Below are 14,632 nucleotides of genomic sequence, written 5' to 3'. Positions count from 1 at the left end.
CATGTTCTAACTGTGTAACAGTGACTCATGATGTTCTGTGTGTTCCACCTTCAAACAGATGCATGCACATGCTTGTTACCCCTGGGCATGTTTTTTTTTTTGACCAATAAAATGATGCGCTCAAGCAAGGCCTGCTTGCCACAAAAACAGTTTATAGATGTTCGTCTTTCATGCACGCCTCCTCTCTTCTGAAACAAACACATTATTCTGCAGTTAAAAACCGCCGCTGGGGGGGACAAGTGAAAGCCATGTTTGATGGCTTATCACTGAGTCAGTTTCAGGAGAAAGTCTCAACCTGTACGTACAATAACACAGATTTGCTGCGTCATACGTTACCTAATATCAAGCCTATAAATTGTCCATCATGAGATGTTACTCTGCGTGCTGTTTCCATGCAGTCATAAACATTTTGACTGACAGCATTAAAGGTGGAAAAAACCCAGCCTGGCTTCATTTGCTCAGAGTGGAGAAATGAAGAAGTCGAGCTTTTAATAGACCACAAAATGGCTCAAAATTCAGACATTAGGGTTTAGAAACCAGTATAATCCCCACATTTTCTATCATTTCAGCATAATAACTTTTTAAATGGGATTTGCACTTGTTGCTATGATAATGCACAATACAACTGTACCGCTAACACTGATGAAGCTTAGATTTATTTCATTCCTTAAGCACTTAATTGCTCAAGCACTGGATGAACTCAGTCTGACACACACACACGACAAGTGGTAAAAACAAGTGTTGATATCAACAGAATCCCTGAAAACACAGTTAATCCTCTCTTACAGCTATAAGCCCATTTCAGGTGGAAATTTGTTCTTAGTATAATATCTTCTCTCATGTAGCCGGTTCAACCTGCTTAAGCCCAAGGCAATGTAAAATATCAATGTTAAATACGAGGCAGTAACTACTTGTAATGTTTACCTTGTCTTTCCACCAGCCTGCTCAGATGTGTGCCATCACTCATCACTTCCCTAAATGTACAGACAGTGTAAGCTCTTGTTGTTTTGAGATTGTAATTGTTGCCATAGAGTCCTTCCTTCCTTCCTTCGTGTCCTGACTGTTGCCAGTTTCGAGCCTACCTGCAGTAACTACTGAGGAAAATCTTTTTTTCCATTAAGTTTCTCTGTAACTTGGTAAAAATATCTGACACTTTCCATGATGATGAGCACTGCGGGAGGTTCCCTGTGTTGTTTTAGATCTCAAGTTTCAAGTCTCTCCAATCTGTTGGTGCAAATCTTTGACCTGAGCATGTTTGAGATCGTCTGAAGATCTGGTGCTCAGAGGAAAAGTTTTACATTTTGGGATAAATGCCTTTTGATTTCCTGTCAACACTTAGATGAGAAAATTTATATGACTCTCATTTCTGTAAATATTAAGTTCCTGCAGCAGCTGCTTAATTTAGCTTCATACACACACTGGAAACATCAGAAACAACAGAGGCATGTCTGCGTGGCCATGTTACTCATCCTAACCATACTGTAAACAAACAGAGACTTGTTTCAAGCGGTTTCTTTAAGTGCTTAAATAAACAAAAATCTTCCTCATAAACATTGAAATCTGTTCAAACTTTGACTGTAAACCCTTTAGTGAACTGAACTCTTGCTGCAAAACAAACTTGCAAAAGGTTTTTGCATGAAAATGTTTAAGATGATTACATTAACGATAGAGGAGCATAGCTTAGGAAGCAGTGTACAGGAACAGCATGTGTGAAGTGTATTCTGCAGAAAAGAGCAGAGAAATTCAAATCAACTCCCACACCCACTGATGCGTCTACGTAATCTCCCCCGGTTTGGAAGAAATGCTGGGGAATACACTCAGAGTAAACACCTCCTATCTATGGGCCTGTTTCCGTTGTAGTTTTGGCTCAGTCTAGCGGCAGTTTGGCAAGTCTCTTCATCTCCAACACAGTCTTGTCAGTTCCACCTCCCACACTGTGAGCTCACAGTCATGCCCACACAGATGTGCCCAGTCACACCTGCCTATGACATCTCCAAAAGTCTTTCCCATGAAACGAGAAACTCTTGTTCCAACTTCATCCCATTTCACAGATTTGAAGAGATCTTCCTTTTGAAGGTCAGTTTGACAAGTGAAGCATGACCACTGCCTTATCTCTTCCCGTAGGCTTACACTTCACCAAGATGAGTAGTACTAGCTGTAAATCCTGTGTGTCACAAAAACACCAGTGGTCATAAAAATCCTGAGTTCCTGTGGTATGTGTAGAATGGCTGAAGAACAGGTATCCAGATGTTGTGTCTCGTCACAATCATTTGTCCACATATCTAACCTATTTTTAAACACCCCTCTATTTTAGAGTGTAAGTCATCACAGCATGTAGGCGCCGCTGTGCTCTCCTGTTTATCCAGACGACTTTCATCACTGTCACACACTCACTCCCTCTCGTCAAATTTCCTCTGAATCCGCAACTCTGCGTGTTGGCATTGGTCAAAGAGTTACACCGATTTTCAGTGAAAAAGGCCAAATGCTTCTCTGGCCATGGGTGAACCGAAGCAAATCTCCAAGAAGGTTCCCTCTCTATTTGGTGGTGATCCGGGAAAGAAGAGGGAGAGAAAAGAGGTCATAGGTTAAATGTCCCAGCCATAAACCTTAACCTTCATCTCTGATGTCATGATCTGGAAGGAATTTAGGCAAAATATCTGAGTTCATAATCTCACATCCTCTTCTTGAACATGCCATTAAAATGCACTCTTCACCATCAACTGGTGAAGACCGTGGAAAATAACTGAGTGAATTTACTCAAGTGTTGTTCCATTTTATGCTGCTTTATACTCCCACTCCACTACTCCACTGAACTTTTCTGTCTTCTTTCCTTCCCCATTAATCTTGTGGCCCGACCCCTAGGTTGAGGACCACTGTGCTTAAATGCTAAAATTCCTAACTGTATATAAAGCATATAAAAATATTATTATATTGTTATTAGTCAATTTTGTGCAGAAAAGGGACTTTTCCTTTTAGCATATTAAGTATATTTAAGTTAAGTATATTTTATTGGTTCTTTCTTTTAAATAAGCAGGATTTTGAATGCTGGTTTTTTGCTTATGGAGCATTTTAAACTGATATACTGGTACTTTGACTTAAGGTGAGGATCTGAGTACTTCTTCTATCATTGGATATGGAGTAAAATCTGTCCAAACAAGAATAACTAGTAAGGAAAGATGGCACAACATTTGAATCCACCACTTAATACACTTTGTTCATGTGTATTGGCTTTTCTTAATCGAACATTAACATAATTAATGAATGTGTTTAATGGATGGGATGTTTCCCCTTGTTTTCCACAACAGCTGTATTTTTTAGATCCAAACCAAAAATTTTTTTCTGTTCATCTGGATTCCCTCACACTAATTCAAGTCTACCTCTGGCATTTTAGTACTTACACAGTAACAGAAACTATAAAGTGATTGTATATATTATTTTTTGCTTAATAAATACTTTTCAAGCTTAGAAACGTGCTTATACGTTCCATTAAATGACTTTTGCTCGTTTTTATACTTCATACAAAGAAACCTAGAGACAAGTGTCCTATCACTCTCATTCTCCCAGGCCAATACACTTTCACATTCATTACTCAATGAGTCCCCTGGCGGCCAAACTGGTAAACAGCAAAGCTAGAGGCACACCATAAACCACTAAGTCTCCTGCTATAAGTCTTGAATATAAACTGGAATTAATATCTGACTGTAGCTTCTGGAATATAAGTTAATGTTTTATATGGCTTTTAAACCCGCTCATAACTGGTTTTGTGTTACCAATCCACTGAATATTTGCCCTACTTATTTTGAATCACATCAAAAAGAACAACAAAAGAAATTCTATATATTCTTAGAAAATGACAGTCACATAAAATTAAGACTATTTGGCGAATAATTAAACTTTTATTTGACCGGAAACGACCACGTCTTGGCTCTGGTACATATATGAAATATTTGTCCGGTGATGGAAATTCAGCTCAGGAATGCATTTTTCCCCCTTCTCTCTGCGTGTGTGTGCGTCTCGGATATTACTGTGACTGGCTGTGAGGTAAGAAAACAAGTCCGTCCCTCTCTCCTGCAGCCATCCCATTGGTCCAGATGGGACCTCAGGAATGTCCTTGAACTGTTTAAATAGCACTTCTATCAGTGGGATAAGTCAGTAGAATAAGTGAAAGCATCGGAATAAAACACCCGGACAGGAGCTCATAGAGACTTTGCAACTATTCACTCCGACTTCATGAGCTTCTACAAGAGCTAAAGGAAGAGAAACGGGATAAATAATCTTACAAGCAAGGACTTTCCTCTTCTTTTTCAAAAATCTATTTTCGTAGGAAATTTTCATTTTTAAAGGTTTGTAGACCTTCTTCTTCTTCTTCTTCTTCCTATTCTTCTTCTTATTATTATTATTTATTGTTGCTTATCAATAACCAGATGCAGCACAGATGTTTAACCCTGTTATTCTGGTTGTAACAGGGATCGTTTGAGATTTCAAGATGATGCTGTGTGGCATCTTTTTGCTGCTGATGCTTTGGAGTTGCGAATGCGCAAGACTGGCAGGTGAGAATGGAAAATAATTGTAATATATGTATATTTTTTTAACCTGTTATAACTGTGTCCCTTACTGAAAGTAAAAGTTCCCAAACTGACTTAAAGCTTGACTATGGCTAAGCTCTTTGCGTATCAGTGGAACATTTCAATAATTCAATAATATAATTATAAAATCAATATTTTTACAAATGTTTTGCAGTTTTATTTTACAGCTCTGGTCCATGTATTATAACCTGTTTCTTAAGGGTTTTCTTTGTTTTTCTCTCCATCTTCGTGGACACTGTCATTATGAGAAAAAAAAAATGACCGGTGTTCTTTTCTTTTCTTTGACCGCAGAGAGTCGAGATGATAACAGTGTGTATGATTTATTCGATCTGGCCCAAGTAAAGAAGAAACACCAAGGAGTAAGTTTGGTTAAAGGCGCAGATCCCAACAGCCCCGCGTACAAAATCCTAAACCCAGACCTGATCCCCCCCGTCGTCGACACCTCCTTCAGGGACCTCCTCGACTCCATCCAGGCCGAGAGGGGCTTCCTCCTCCTGGTGAACCTGAAGCAGTTCAAGAAAACCAGAGGCAGTCTTTTGACCATAGAGAAGAATGACGGATCCGGACCCGTTTTCGAGATCATTTCCAACGGCAGGGCGAACACTCTGGATGTGGTCTACTCCACCATGAGCCAGCAGCAGGTCGTGTCCATCGAGGATGCGGATTTGGCCTCTGGACACTGGAAGAACATCACGCTGTTCGTTCAGGATGACCGGGCCAAGCTTTTTGTGGGCTGTGAGGAGATCAATGAGTCGGAGTTAGATGTGCCGATCCACAAAGTGCTGTCCCAGGAGGTGGCAGACATCGCCAGGCTCAGGATTGGAAAGGGAGCTGTAAAGGACAGATTTATGGTGAGATCAGTAGAGACTCAGATGAAAATTAAATGACTGTCTAGTGATGAAAAATAATATTTAGTGCGCTATGTTTTGCAATCACATAATAATTCATGTAAAAATAAATAAATAAATAAATAAAGGTTTAATAGTAGCTCTAACCTGAATTTATCTTTCCTCAGGGAGTCCTTCAGAATGTGCGCTTTGTGTTTGGGACCACTCTTGATACCATACTCAGAAATAAGGGATGCCAGAGTGGAGGTAAGTTATAAAAATAGATTAAATGTTTCTGTTGGCCTTAAATGACTGGATCTTATTCATATGCAAAATCTGGAAATGTATATAAGGATGCAAACACCACATTTTGCTCCAGTGAGCCAAAATTCATTAGACTTTCTCTCCTCTTTTCCCCCTTCAGCTGCCTTAACTGATGTCATGACCTTGGACAACCCAGTCAACGGCTCCAGCCCTGCCATTAGGACTGATTACACTGGCCACAAAGCCAAAGGTGAGACCTCTCCTCCCTAAAGAGACAAGTCTGTGTTTCTGTTCTACTGGTCAGTTGTGAAGTTTAAGAGTTGAGGTAATTTATTGGATTCTCATCTCCTGTATTCAGATCTGCAGTCTGTCTGCGGCTTCTCTTGTGAGGACATCGCCGGCATGTTTAAGGAGCTCAAGGGACTCGGTGTGGTTGTTAAACAGCTGTCAAACGAGCTCCGCAAAGTGGTAAGTTCCACGGGCCATCAGGGTCTGCTCTATTTCACTCCCTCTTTTCCACTCCTTTCCATCTTTCCCCCCTGCCTCCAGTTAATGCATTCCCAGTGCGTAGCCACTTGTCGCTGTAGTGGCAGTCCCTGGCGGCCAAGTCCTTAATGAGACCCATGTGAATACACAAATATGTTTGGCTGCTGGTTTAATTTGCGCTGCTTTGCTAGAGTCAAGCAATGTCTTAATCACAGTGTCGGTTGGTGATTCATTTGTGTTGGAACCTTGGCAAAGTGAAAGTTTTCCATCCTCCATCCTGAGCAATCCCCCTTCTCTCCCTCTCTTTTTTCCCCCAGTCTGAGGACAGCACACTGCTGAAAAATCAAATGATTATCCAAAGTGGAGTTTGCTTCCACAACGGCATTGTGTACAAAGACAAAGATGAATGGACCGTGGACGGCTGCACTGAGTGCACCTGTCAGGTAAGTGTCATCACACCTGTTGGAATTCAACCTGTGGATAGGCCAGGAATTAGCAGAGGAAAGACAGAATGTTTCCCATATCCTTGCTGTAATGAAGTGATAATAGTGCTTGTGTTAGCACCTCCCTTTGTAATAACATTGCTTCTGTCTGAAAGCCATCAACACTTCCTCTCTACTATCAACAAAGCAGCACGGGGCCTTTTCCCCACTAGAAATAGCTAGTGTGAGAGTGTTAGTGAGGATTATGTGTTCCGTCAACACGGCAGGAGTGTCATATCCCTGATGAGGACCACTCCTATGTGAAATGTAGCAATTAGGCTTGGAACAGTACCAGCAAAGCCTGTTTTTTTCTGTAGGTAGTCAGCCATTCACTTAACTCATTATTATTGTACTAATTCAACTGTTCCTTTATCCAGAACTCTGCTACTGTGTGTCGCAAAATCTCCTGCCCTCTCATCCCATGTGCTAATGCCACCGTGCCCGACGGAGAGTGCTGCCCTCGCTGTGGAACACGTAAGCTTCATTTTCTTTTATCTGATTTTCTTTATTTCTTTTTTGATGCCTTTCCCTCAAAGCAACGATCCTCAAACTTCACATCTTCTCCCCTACAGCGAGTGACTATGCGGAGGATGGATGGTCTCCCTGGTCTGAATGGACCCACTGTTCAGTGACTTGTGGCCGTGGCATCCAGCAGCGTGGACGCTCCTGTGACCGCATCAACAGCAACTGTGAAGGCACCTCTGTCCAGACCCGTGATTGCTACCCCCAGGAATGTGACAAACGCTGTAAGTCACTCAGTGTTCTTAACACAACCATTGTGATAGTAAATATTCTCATTTTGATTGCATGATGAATTAATTGGATATGTGCTGCTCACAGTCAAACAGGATGGCGGTTGGAGTCACTGGTCTCCCTGGTCTTCATGCTCTGTGACCTGTGGTGAAGGAGTCATCACCCGAATCCGCCTCTGCAACTCCCCCACTCCTCAGATGGGCGGCAGGGACTGCCAGGGAGAAGGACGTCAAACCGAAATCTGTCAGAAGTCGCCTTGCCCTAGTGAGTTAAATTTCAGCACCAAAGTTTACAAGATAGAATGTATTAATTCAAGGCAAAATAATGAATATTATCTAATTTACTCTTTAGTCAATGGAGGTTGGGGACCTTGGTCACCATGGGACACCTGCAGTGTTACCTGTGGTGGAGGAATCCAGACTCGCAAACGTCTGTGCTCTGACCCTGTCCCCAAATATGGTGGAAAGGACTGTGTTGGTGAGGCTACTATGGATCAAGTGTGCAACAAACAGGACTGTCCAATTGGTAAGCATTTAAGAATTAAAAAATATTAAAGAAGCTGTACCTAAATCACAACAGATCACGCTTTTAAAGTATTCATTCTTTCTCTCTACAGATGGTTGTCTGTCCAACCCATGCTTCCCTGGCACAAAGTGCACCAGCTTCCCTGATGGCTCTTTCAGGTGTGGCAAGTGTCCACTTGGCTACCGCGGGAATGGCATCACCTGCAAGGACATTGACGAGTGTAAAGAGGTCCCTGATGCTTGCTACACCCATAATGGAGTACATCGCTGCGAGAACACTGAGCCTGGTTACAACTGTCTGCCCTGCCCTGCGCGTTTCTCGGGTCCTCAGCCCTTTGGAAGAGGAGTGGAACAGGCAACTGCTAAGAAACAGGTTTGAGTTATTGCTTACTCGCTGCGATTGTGGCTAATAGACTATCTGCTTGCAATTTTTTTAACCCTCTGTAATTTTCTTTAGGTTTGCACACCCCGTAACCCTTGCCAGGATGGTAGCCACGACTGCAATAAAAATGCAAACTGCATCTACTTGGGCGTCTTCTCCGAGTCGATGTTCCGCTGTGAGTGCAAGCCAGGATACGCTGGGAATGGCCGTATTTGCGGAGAGGACACTGACCTGGATGGATGGCCCAACACCGACTTGCTGTGTGTGGAGAATGCTACCTACCACTGCAAGAAGGTAGCCAGGCCCCACATGGACAGAAATATAAAAGGCCATTATTACCCATCTGAACTCTATTATTGTGATGATTGCCTCCTTAACCACTCTTTTGTTCTTTCATAGGATAACTGCCCCAGCCTTCCCAACTCTGGTCAGGAAGATCATGACAAAGATGGCCTGGGTGATGAATGTGACCATGACGATGACAATGATGGGATCCCCGATGATAGGGTGAGTCATTACAGCAGTTTTATTTAGCCCCAAACTGTGCTTTCCTCAGAGACCAGACATAGCAATCAGCTGCAGCCATCCTTCCTCTGGGCAGTAGGAATGTAAAGTCCCCATGTTTGTGTGCTTTCACCAGAAGGCTTAAGTGGAAAGCCAGTAGCATAGGAATAGGGAAATACAATTTCAGCATAAAGCCAGAATTGAGGACGAGGTGGCCTGTTGCCCATAATTCTTAGTGTAGATTTGGAAAGTTGGGCAAGAAAAATGCTGTGGTAAAAACTACCAGCTCTCAGTCAGTGGAATATCACATTCCAGCCAAAGTAAAAAACACAAGCCTTTGAAAGCAAAGTTTTGTTCCTGCACATTTCTTTTTTTTTTTTGAGTCATACCTTGTTTTAGTGAATAAATTGACTTTTCTCGATGACATTAGGACAACTGCCCGAAGGTGTACAACCCTGCCCAGTACGACGCAGACAGAGATGATGTCGGTGACCGCTGTGACAACTGTGTGTTTGAGGCTAACACTGACCAAACTGACACTGACAACAACGGAGAGGGTGATGCCTGTGCTGTTGACATTGATGGCGATGGTAAGAGACCTCTCTCAGATTCTATCCAAGAAATGCCTTTGCTTAGATTTAAAAAGCATTTACACAGTCACGAAGACTAAGCTGAGTATGCTTTGACTCAACAGGCATTCTGAATGAGAACGACAATTGCCCATATGTTTACAATGTGGACCAGAGAGATACTGATAGAGATGGTGTGGGAGACCATTGTGACAACTGCCCTCTGGAGCACAACCCTGATCAGGTAACGGCAGATCTCACTGTACTATGACAGCTAAGCTGATTGATATGTAACTATGTAGAAGTTCCCTTTGGACAGAGTATCAAGACCACAAACTGCTTTAATGACAGAAAGGTTGTTTGAAGGCACATTGCTTGCATACCTGAAAACAAGGGGCTATTTTTAAATCAAGTCCAGAGCAGTACCTCTCATATCAAGGCTGGTGAAAAACAGTGAAGGGAGCTATTCGAAGCAAGCACAAGCATCTTACAGTATTAGAGTCAGTCTTTGGGGAATCTCATCATAAAGGAATTCTGTTCTCCTACAGATTGACTCTGACTCAGATCGCGTAGGAGACAAGTGCGACAACAACCAGGACATTGATGAGGATGGTCACCAGAACAACTTGGACAACTGCCCTTACATCCCCAACGCCAACCAAGCAGACCACGACAAGGATGGCAAGGGTGACGCCTGCGACCATGATGATGACAATGACGGCATTCCTGATGACAAAGACAATTGTCGATTGGCCTTTAACCCTGATCAACTGGACTCTGACGGTAAGTCAGTCTGTCAAATGGGGTCTAAATCATTGGACACCCTCCTAAAAATTCTAGGTTCTTCTTTTAGAGAATAGTTCCTTCTCTGTCGTTATGGTTAAATATGTCTAAATATCCATATTTTCTTCACAGGTGATGGCCGTGGTGATGTATGCAAAGATGATTTTGACCAAGACAATGTTCTGGACATCTACGATGTGTGCCCAGAAAACTTTGACATCAGCGAAACAGACTTTCGCAGATTCCAGATGGTTCCTCTGGATCCCAAGGGTACCTCCCAGATTGACCCCAACTGGGTGGTCCGGCATCAGGGCAAAGAGTTGGTGCAGACTGTCAATTGTGACCCTGGCATTGCTGTTGGTACGTAATATACAAATGGACCTCTCACAACAAATACACAGACACAAAGTAGTAGCCAACCTGTTCTGAACCATCTCCTCTCTTACTTCAGGTTACGATGAATTCAGTGCAGTGGACTTCAGTGGAACATTCTTCATCAACACGGACAGAGATGACGATTATGCCGGGTTCGTGTTTGGCTACCAGTCCAGCTCACGCTTCTACACAGTCATGTGGAAACAGATCACACAGACATACTGGTCCCACACACCCACAAGAGCTCAAGGATACTCTGGCCTGTCAATCAAAGTGGTCAACTCCACCACCGGCCCTGGTGAGCATCTGAGGAATGCCCTGTGGCACACTGGAGACACCCCAGGACAGGTGAGCATAGATTCATGGACTCAACGTTTAAGATGTAAGATACAATTTAACACAATGTTTTGACTGTTTCTAATTTTAACCTTTACAATTCTTCCTTTCTAGGTGCGCACTCTGTGGCACGACCCCAAGAACATTGGCTGGAAGGACTTCACTGCCTACAGGTGGCACCTGACCCACAGACCCAAGACTGGACTTATTAGGTGAGCTGAGATCCTCAGACGCATGCTCTTTCTCTCAATTATAAACCTGCACACTTTTGAAAATGGCAATGAGCTCATGTTTTACATTTTCTGTTTTAGGGTGGTCATGTATGAAGGCAAGAGAATCATGGCTGATTCTGGAAACATCTATGACAAGACATACGCTGGTGGGCGACTAGGCTTATACGTCTTCTCTCAGGAGATGGTTTACTTCTCAGACCTCAAATATGAATGCAGAGGTAAGCACATGAGCTGTGTTTGACATTGAAAAAAAGAACAATTTCATCACTTTAGACTTTATTTGTAACATACTTTTTGCCTTTAATTTCTTTCAGATACATAAATGGACCACAGAGCCTTCCGGACGAATGTAACAGTGTGTCAGTATGAATATATAATACAAGCCTTGGATCGATATCTCTTTGACTTTTTCCTTTGAGAAATGCACATTGGAGGAGTGATGGGCAAATGAACTAACGTGAGGTAAACTGACCTCAGGACTTAGTGTTTCAATGATGATTCTGCACCACTGCACCAAACTCAAATTGTGAGCGCAGCTCTGCTCAGAAGACATTGGCCCCCTCACTTTGTTGCTCTGATCTGCATTGAAAGAGGGCCGCATTTTATTGCTTTGCACACCTGAACTGTTGTGGGTTGGCGGTATTCCTCTGTGGATGAGGGACCAAAGAGTGTTTCATGTTTTTAATTATTTTTTATTTTTGAGCATTAATATACATCTGCTGTGGACTCAAAGATGCTTGTTTCAGTATGAAGAAAGCAGTAGGACAACTTTCTTAGGCCGGGCTAAATGTGCCCTTTGAAGGAACTGTTGAGGGACCATGGACAGTATGGACGGACTGTTACTATCAAAGAGAGTGAATGTTGTTTGTGTGTTTGTGCATGTGTGCCACCCAACAAGCATAGTTATGAAGACAACTAAGTCAAAATTTGTTTTAAATTGTTTTGATGACCCTCCTCACCCCACATTCTTACAGACCTGTTGGTACAGGGTCTTGTATTTAGCCGAGGCTCAGAACTGGCCCAGAATATTCGTCTTCTCAGGAAAGAGCACTAGAAGAAACGAGGAGAGCACAAAATTCAGGACAGCACAGGGCCCCAAAGCAGGCACACTTCACACTGCTTTGGAACAGTAATTATTAGCAAATATTCTGTTAATATCTCAAAACTTAACTGAGTGTCAAGGGACGTAAACAGCGAGGGCCAGTCTATTTCCTGTCATTAGTTAACCATTGTAAGTATGGCTATATGTATTTACTTGTTCATCATAGAGGCTTTAATTCTCTCTCATCTTAGCATCTTGCCATCTTAAAATGTGGTCTTCAACTTATTCAAGTTAACTCAAATCAGTATCTGCTAATGGCAAGATATAGCATTGTATATGACCAAAACAGAAAGAAAAAAAAGTGAAAGATAGGCATCACTTCCAGTAAATATTCTGCTTCTGCACAGTGTGCATGACTGGTGTGCCTGAGCTTGTGTGTACATTTCTGACAAGGGAAAATCAAAGGAAACCCTTTATGTACAAATATTACCTCATTAATTCTTTTTGTATTGAGGCCAGCAATACACAAGAATCACTTTTCTTAGCAACAGAGTATAAATTGGTTGGCTTCTTCTTTTTTTTTAAAGCAAGACTTTAGTATCATTTATATGCTGTATATAAGATATTTTTGTAGCAAAAGAAGCCCAAACAGGAACATAAAGGATTAATGAAATGTTGTCTTGACTATGTTGTGCTATATGTATTTCCTGTGCATTTTTTTGGGGGATAAATTATTATGTTTGTTTTATGTTGAGGTTATTTCATTTGTGTAGATACATGCTATTTAAATAATTTATCTAGAAGCGTAGCCTCATATGGAAGCGTTTCTGTCTGTATAAACTTATTTGCACACTGACATGAGGATGTCTTTGTTATTTTGGTTTTTGTATGTGTCTTTTTTTTAATTATTAGTGAAGCTTTTCTATAAACTTTGTACTATAGTTTCTACCCAACGTGCTGTTTATACTCCTACCTGTTATTTTGTAATGTCAAGTGAATAATAAACTTCAGGAAAAAAAAAATGTATCTTGGTTGCTGTCTTTTTGGGCAAAACCTAAGCCTCTTTCTTAGTGATTTTTGGACTTCATATCTACTTTGATTGAGGTCTTCTCCCTAGAAAAGCAAAGGGAGCTGAGCCATGCTTTGTCAAGCGACTGGAATCCATTAGTTGAGTCTAGTGAAGCCTTGGAGAAAGGGAGTATCCTCGGGAGTCAACAGCAGGAAAACTCAACATGAAGTATAACCCACTTAAACAGCACATCTATACAGATCCAATTACACATTACACAGGCATCTCCTTGCACCTTCAGAAGACAACACTCCATATGAAAGGTAGACATAAGGAATTTTGCACTCTTCTTTGGGGCAGTGAACTTTTAAGTTATGGCTGTGGTCCAGTCTTGCCAGTAAGAATATGTCTTTAAAATGTCTGCATAAAACTTGTCAAAATAAATGAGGTATCCGTAGTCTAGACCTGTGGCTCGCTGACTGCTATGTTGTAAGTCCCTGCACCAGCATATCATCTGCTAATTTAGATCTTTCCCAGGGCCAGAAAGCCGTAATCTAAGGCACCAGAGAGGGTCGTGCCAGAAAACCCAGACGGTCTCAGTATGCCGCTGGTCTCTTTACATTAGAAGTGACCTCATTCTTACCATACTGAGCTCACTGTGTTTCCATTACCCCAAATGAGCAGTATATCCGTCCTTCTGAAAATATATTGCATTGATTATATAGATGGTATTTGTAGAATGGACAATAATGTATGAATGAATGTATTAGAAATGTATGGAATTAGTATAAAAATAAACTCTAACCTAGTGCAGACAGTCTGAAAAGTGATTGCATGTGCTCTGTCAGACCTGTGCTGAGGCGTCTGTTTAGATTCCTGGACAGATAGTGGTGTAGCTCTCACTGATAGCAGGCCTCTCACTCTCATTTGACCTTGGAGGGCTCACCTGGCTGACGTGTTTTCAGAACAGAGGAATGTGAGATAATTCCTGCCGGTTAGACGGGGTCAGAATGTATAGGTGAGGTGAAGAATGAGACGAATAGGCCCGTAGGTGTCCAGCACCAGGAGAGAGGAAAGGCAGGACCTCTGGGCTGAGGTCAGCCAGGTGCAGACTAGTTACTCACACTGTGCAAGCAGGAGCAAATAGGAACTGTGTCAACAGCTTCCACAGATCTCCAAAACAAACCAAAGGGGATAATTGCTGAAAATGGCCATCTTTTGTCAGCAGAGTCCTGTCTTTTTAAATGAAAATAAATCTCGAAAGAGGTCAGACAGGCTCCAGTTTCAGAGGATCCTACTAATCTCACCCACTCTGAAGCTGATCACCTATAGAGGCAGGAATGGCAGGAATGTTTGGAGCTGAGCTGGATCTGACTATCACTCCTGCGGAGCACACATCATCCCTCTGTCCTCATTAACAGCCACGCTGGATGTCTGGCCACACATTACTAACACAGACGTACTACATTTCATAGGA

The 14,632-nt window shown here is 42.1% G+C and overlaps 1 protein-coding gene across 2 annotated transcripts; it reads left to right on the top strand.

Moving 5' to 3' along the window:
• The first annotated feature begins 4,175 nt into the window (after nt 1-4,175).
• Nucleotides 4,176-12,582, top strand: LOC121197147 (thrombospondin-1-like). Of its 2 annotated transcripts, XM_041060569.1 has the most exons (23): nt 4,176-4,343; nt 4,467-4,550; nt 4,878-5,437; nt 5,602-5,680; nt 5,838-5,927; nt 6,036-6,145; nt 6,481-6,606; nt 7,023-7,119; nt 7,218-7,391; nt 7,486-7,662; nt 7,750-7,923; nt 8,015-8,295; nt 8,380-8,598; nt 8,704-8,811; nt 9,239-9,398; nt 9,503-9,621; nt 9,926-10,160; nt 10,293-10,520; nt 10,612-10,883; nt 10,986-11,083; nt 11,183-11,322; nt 11,419-11,474; nt 11,518-12,582. In XM_041060569.1, exons 2-22 carry the CDS (start codon nt 4,487-4,489, stop codon nt 11,424-11,426), a joined length of 3,519 nt encoding a protein of 1,172 aa, XP_040916503.1. In that variant the 5' UTR covers nt 4,176-4,343; nt 4,467-4,486; the 3' UTR covers nt 11,427-11,474; nt 11,518-12,582. The 2 variants fall into 2 exon arrangements, with proteins under 2 accessions (XP_040916503.1, XP_040916502.1); XM_041060568.1 differs by having other exon boundaries at nt 11,419-12,582.
• Nucleotides 12,583-14,632: the final 2,050 nt, after the last annotated feature.

Source organism: Toxotes jaculatrix, chromosome 17 (genome assembly GCF_017976425.1).
Source record: "Toxotes jaculatrix isolate fToxJac2 chromosome 17, fToxJac2.pri, whole genome shotgun sequence".
Taxonomy (NCBI): domain Eukaryota; kingdom Metazoa; phylum Chordata; class Actinopteri; family Toxotidae; genus Toxotes; species Toxotes jaculatrix.
The sequence above is the reverse complement of the archived record's forward strand: the minus strand, read 5'-3'. Positions and strand labels throughout refer to the sequence as shown.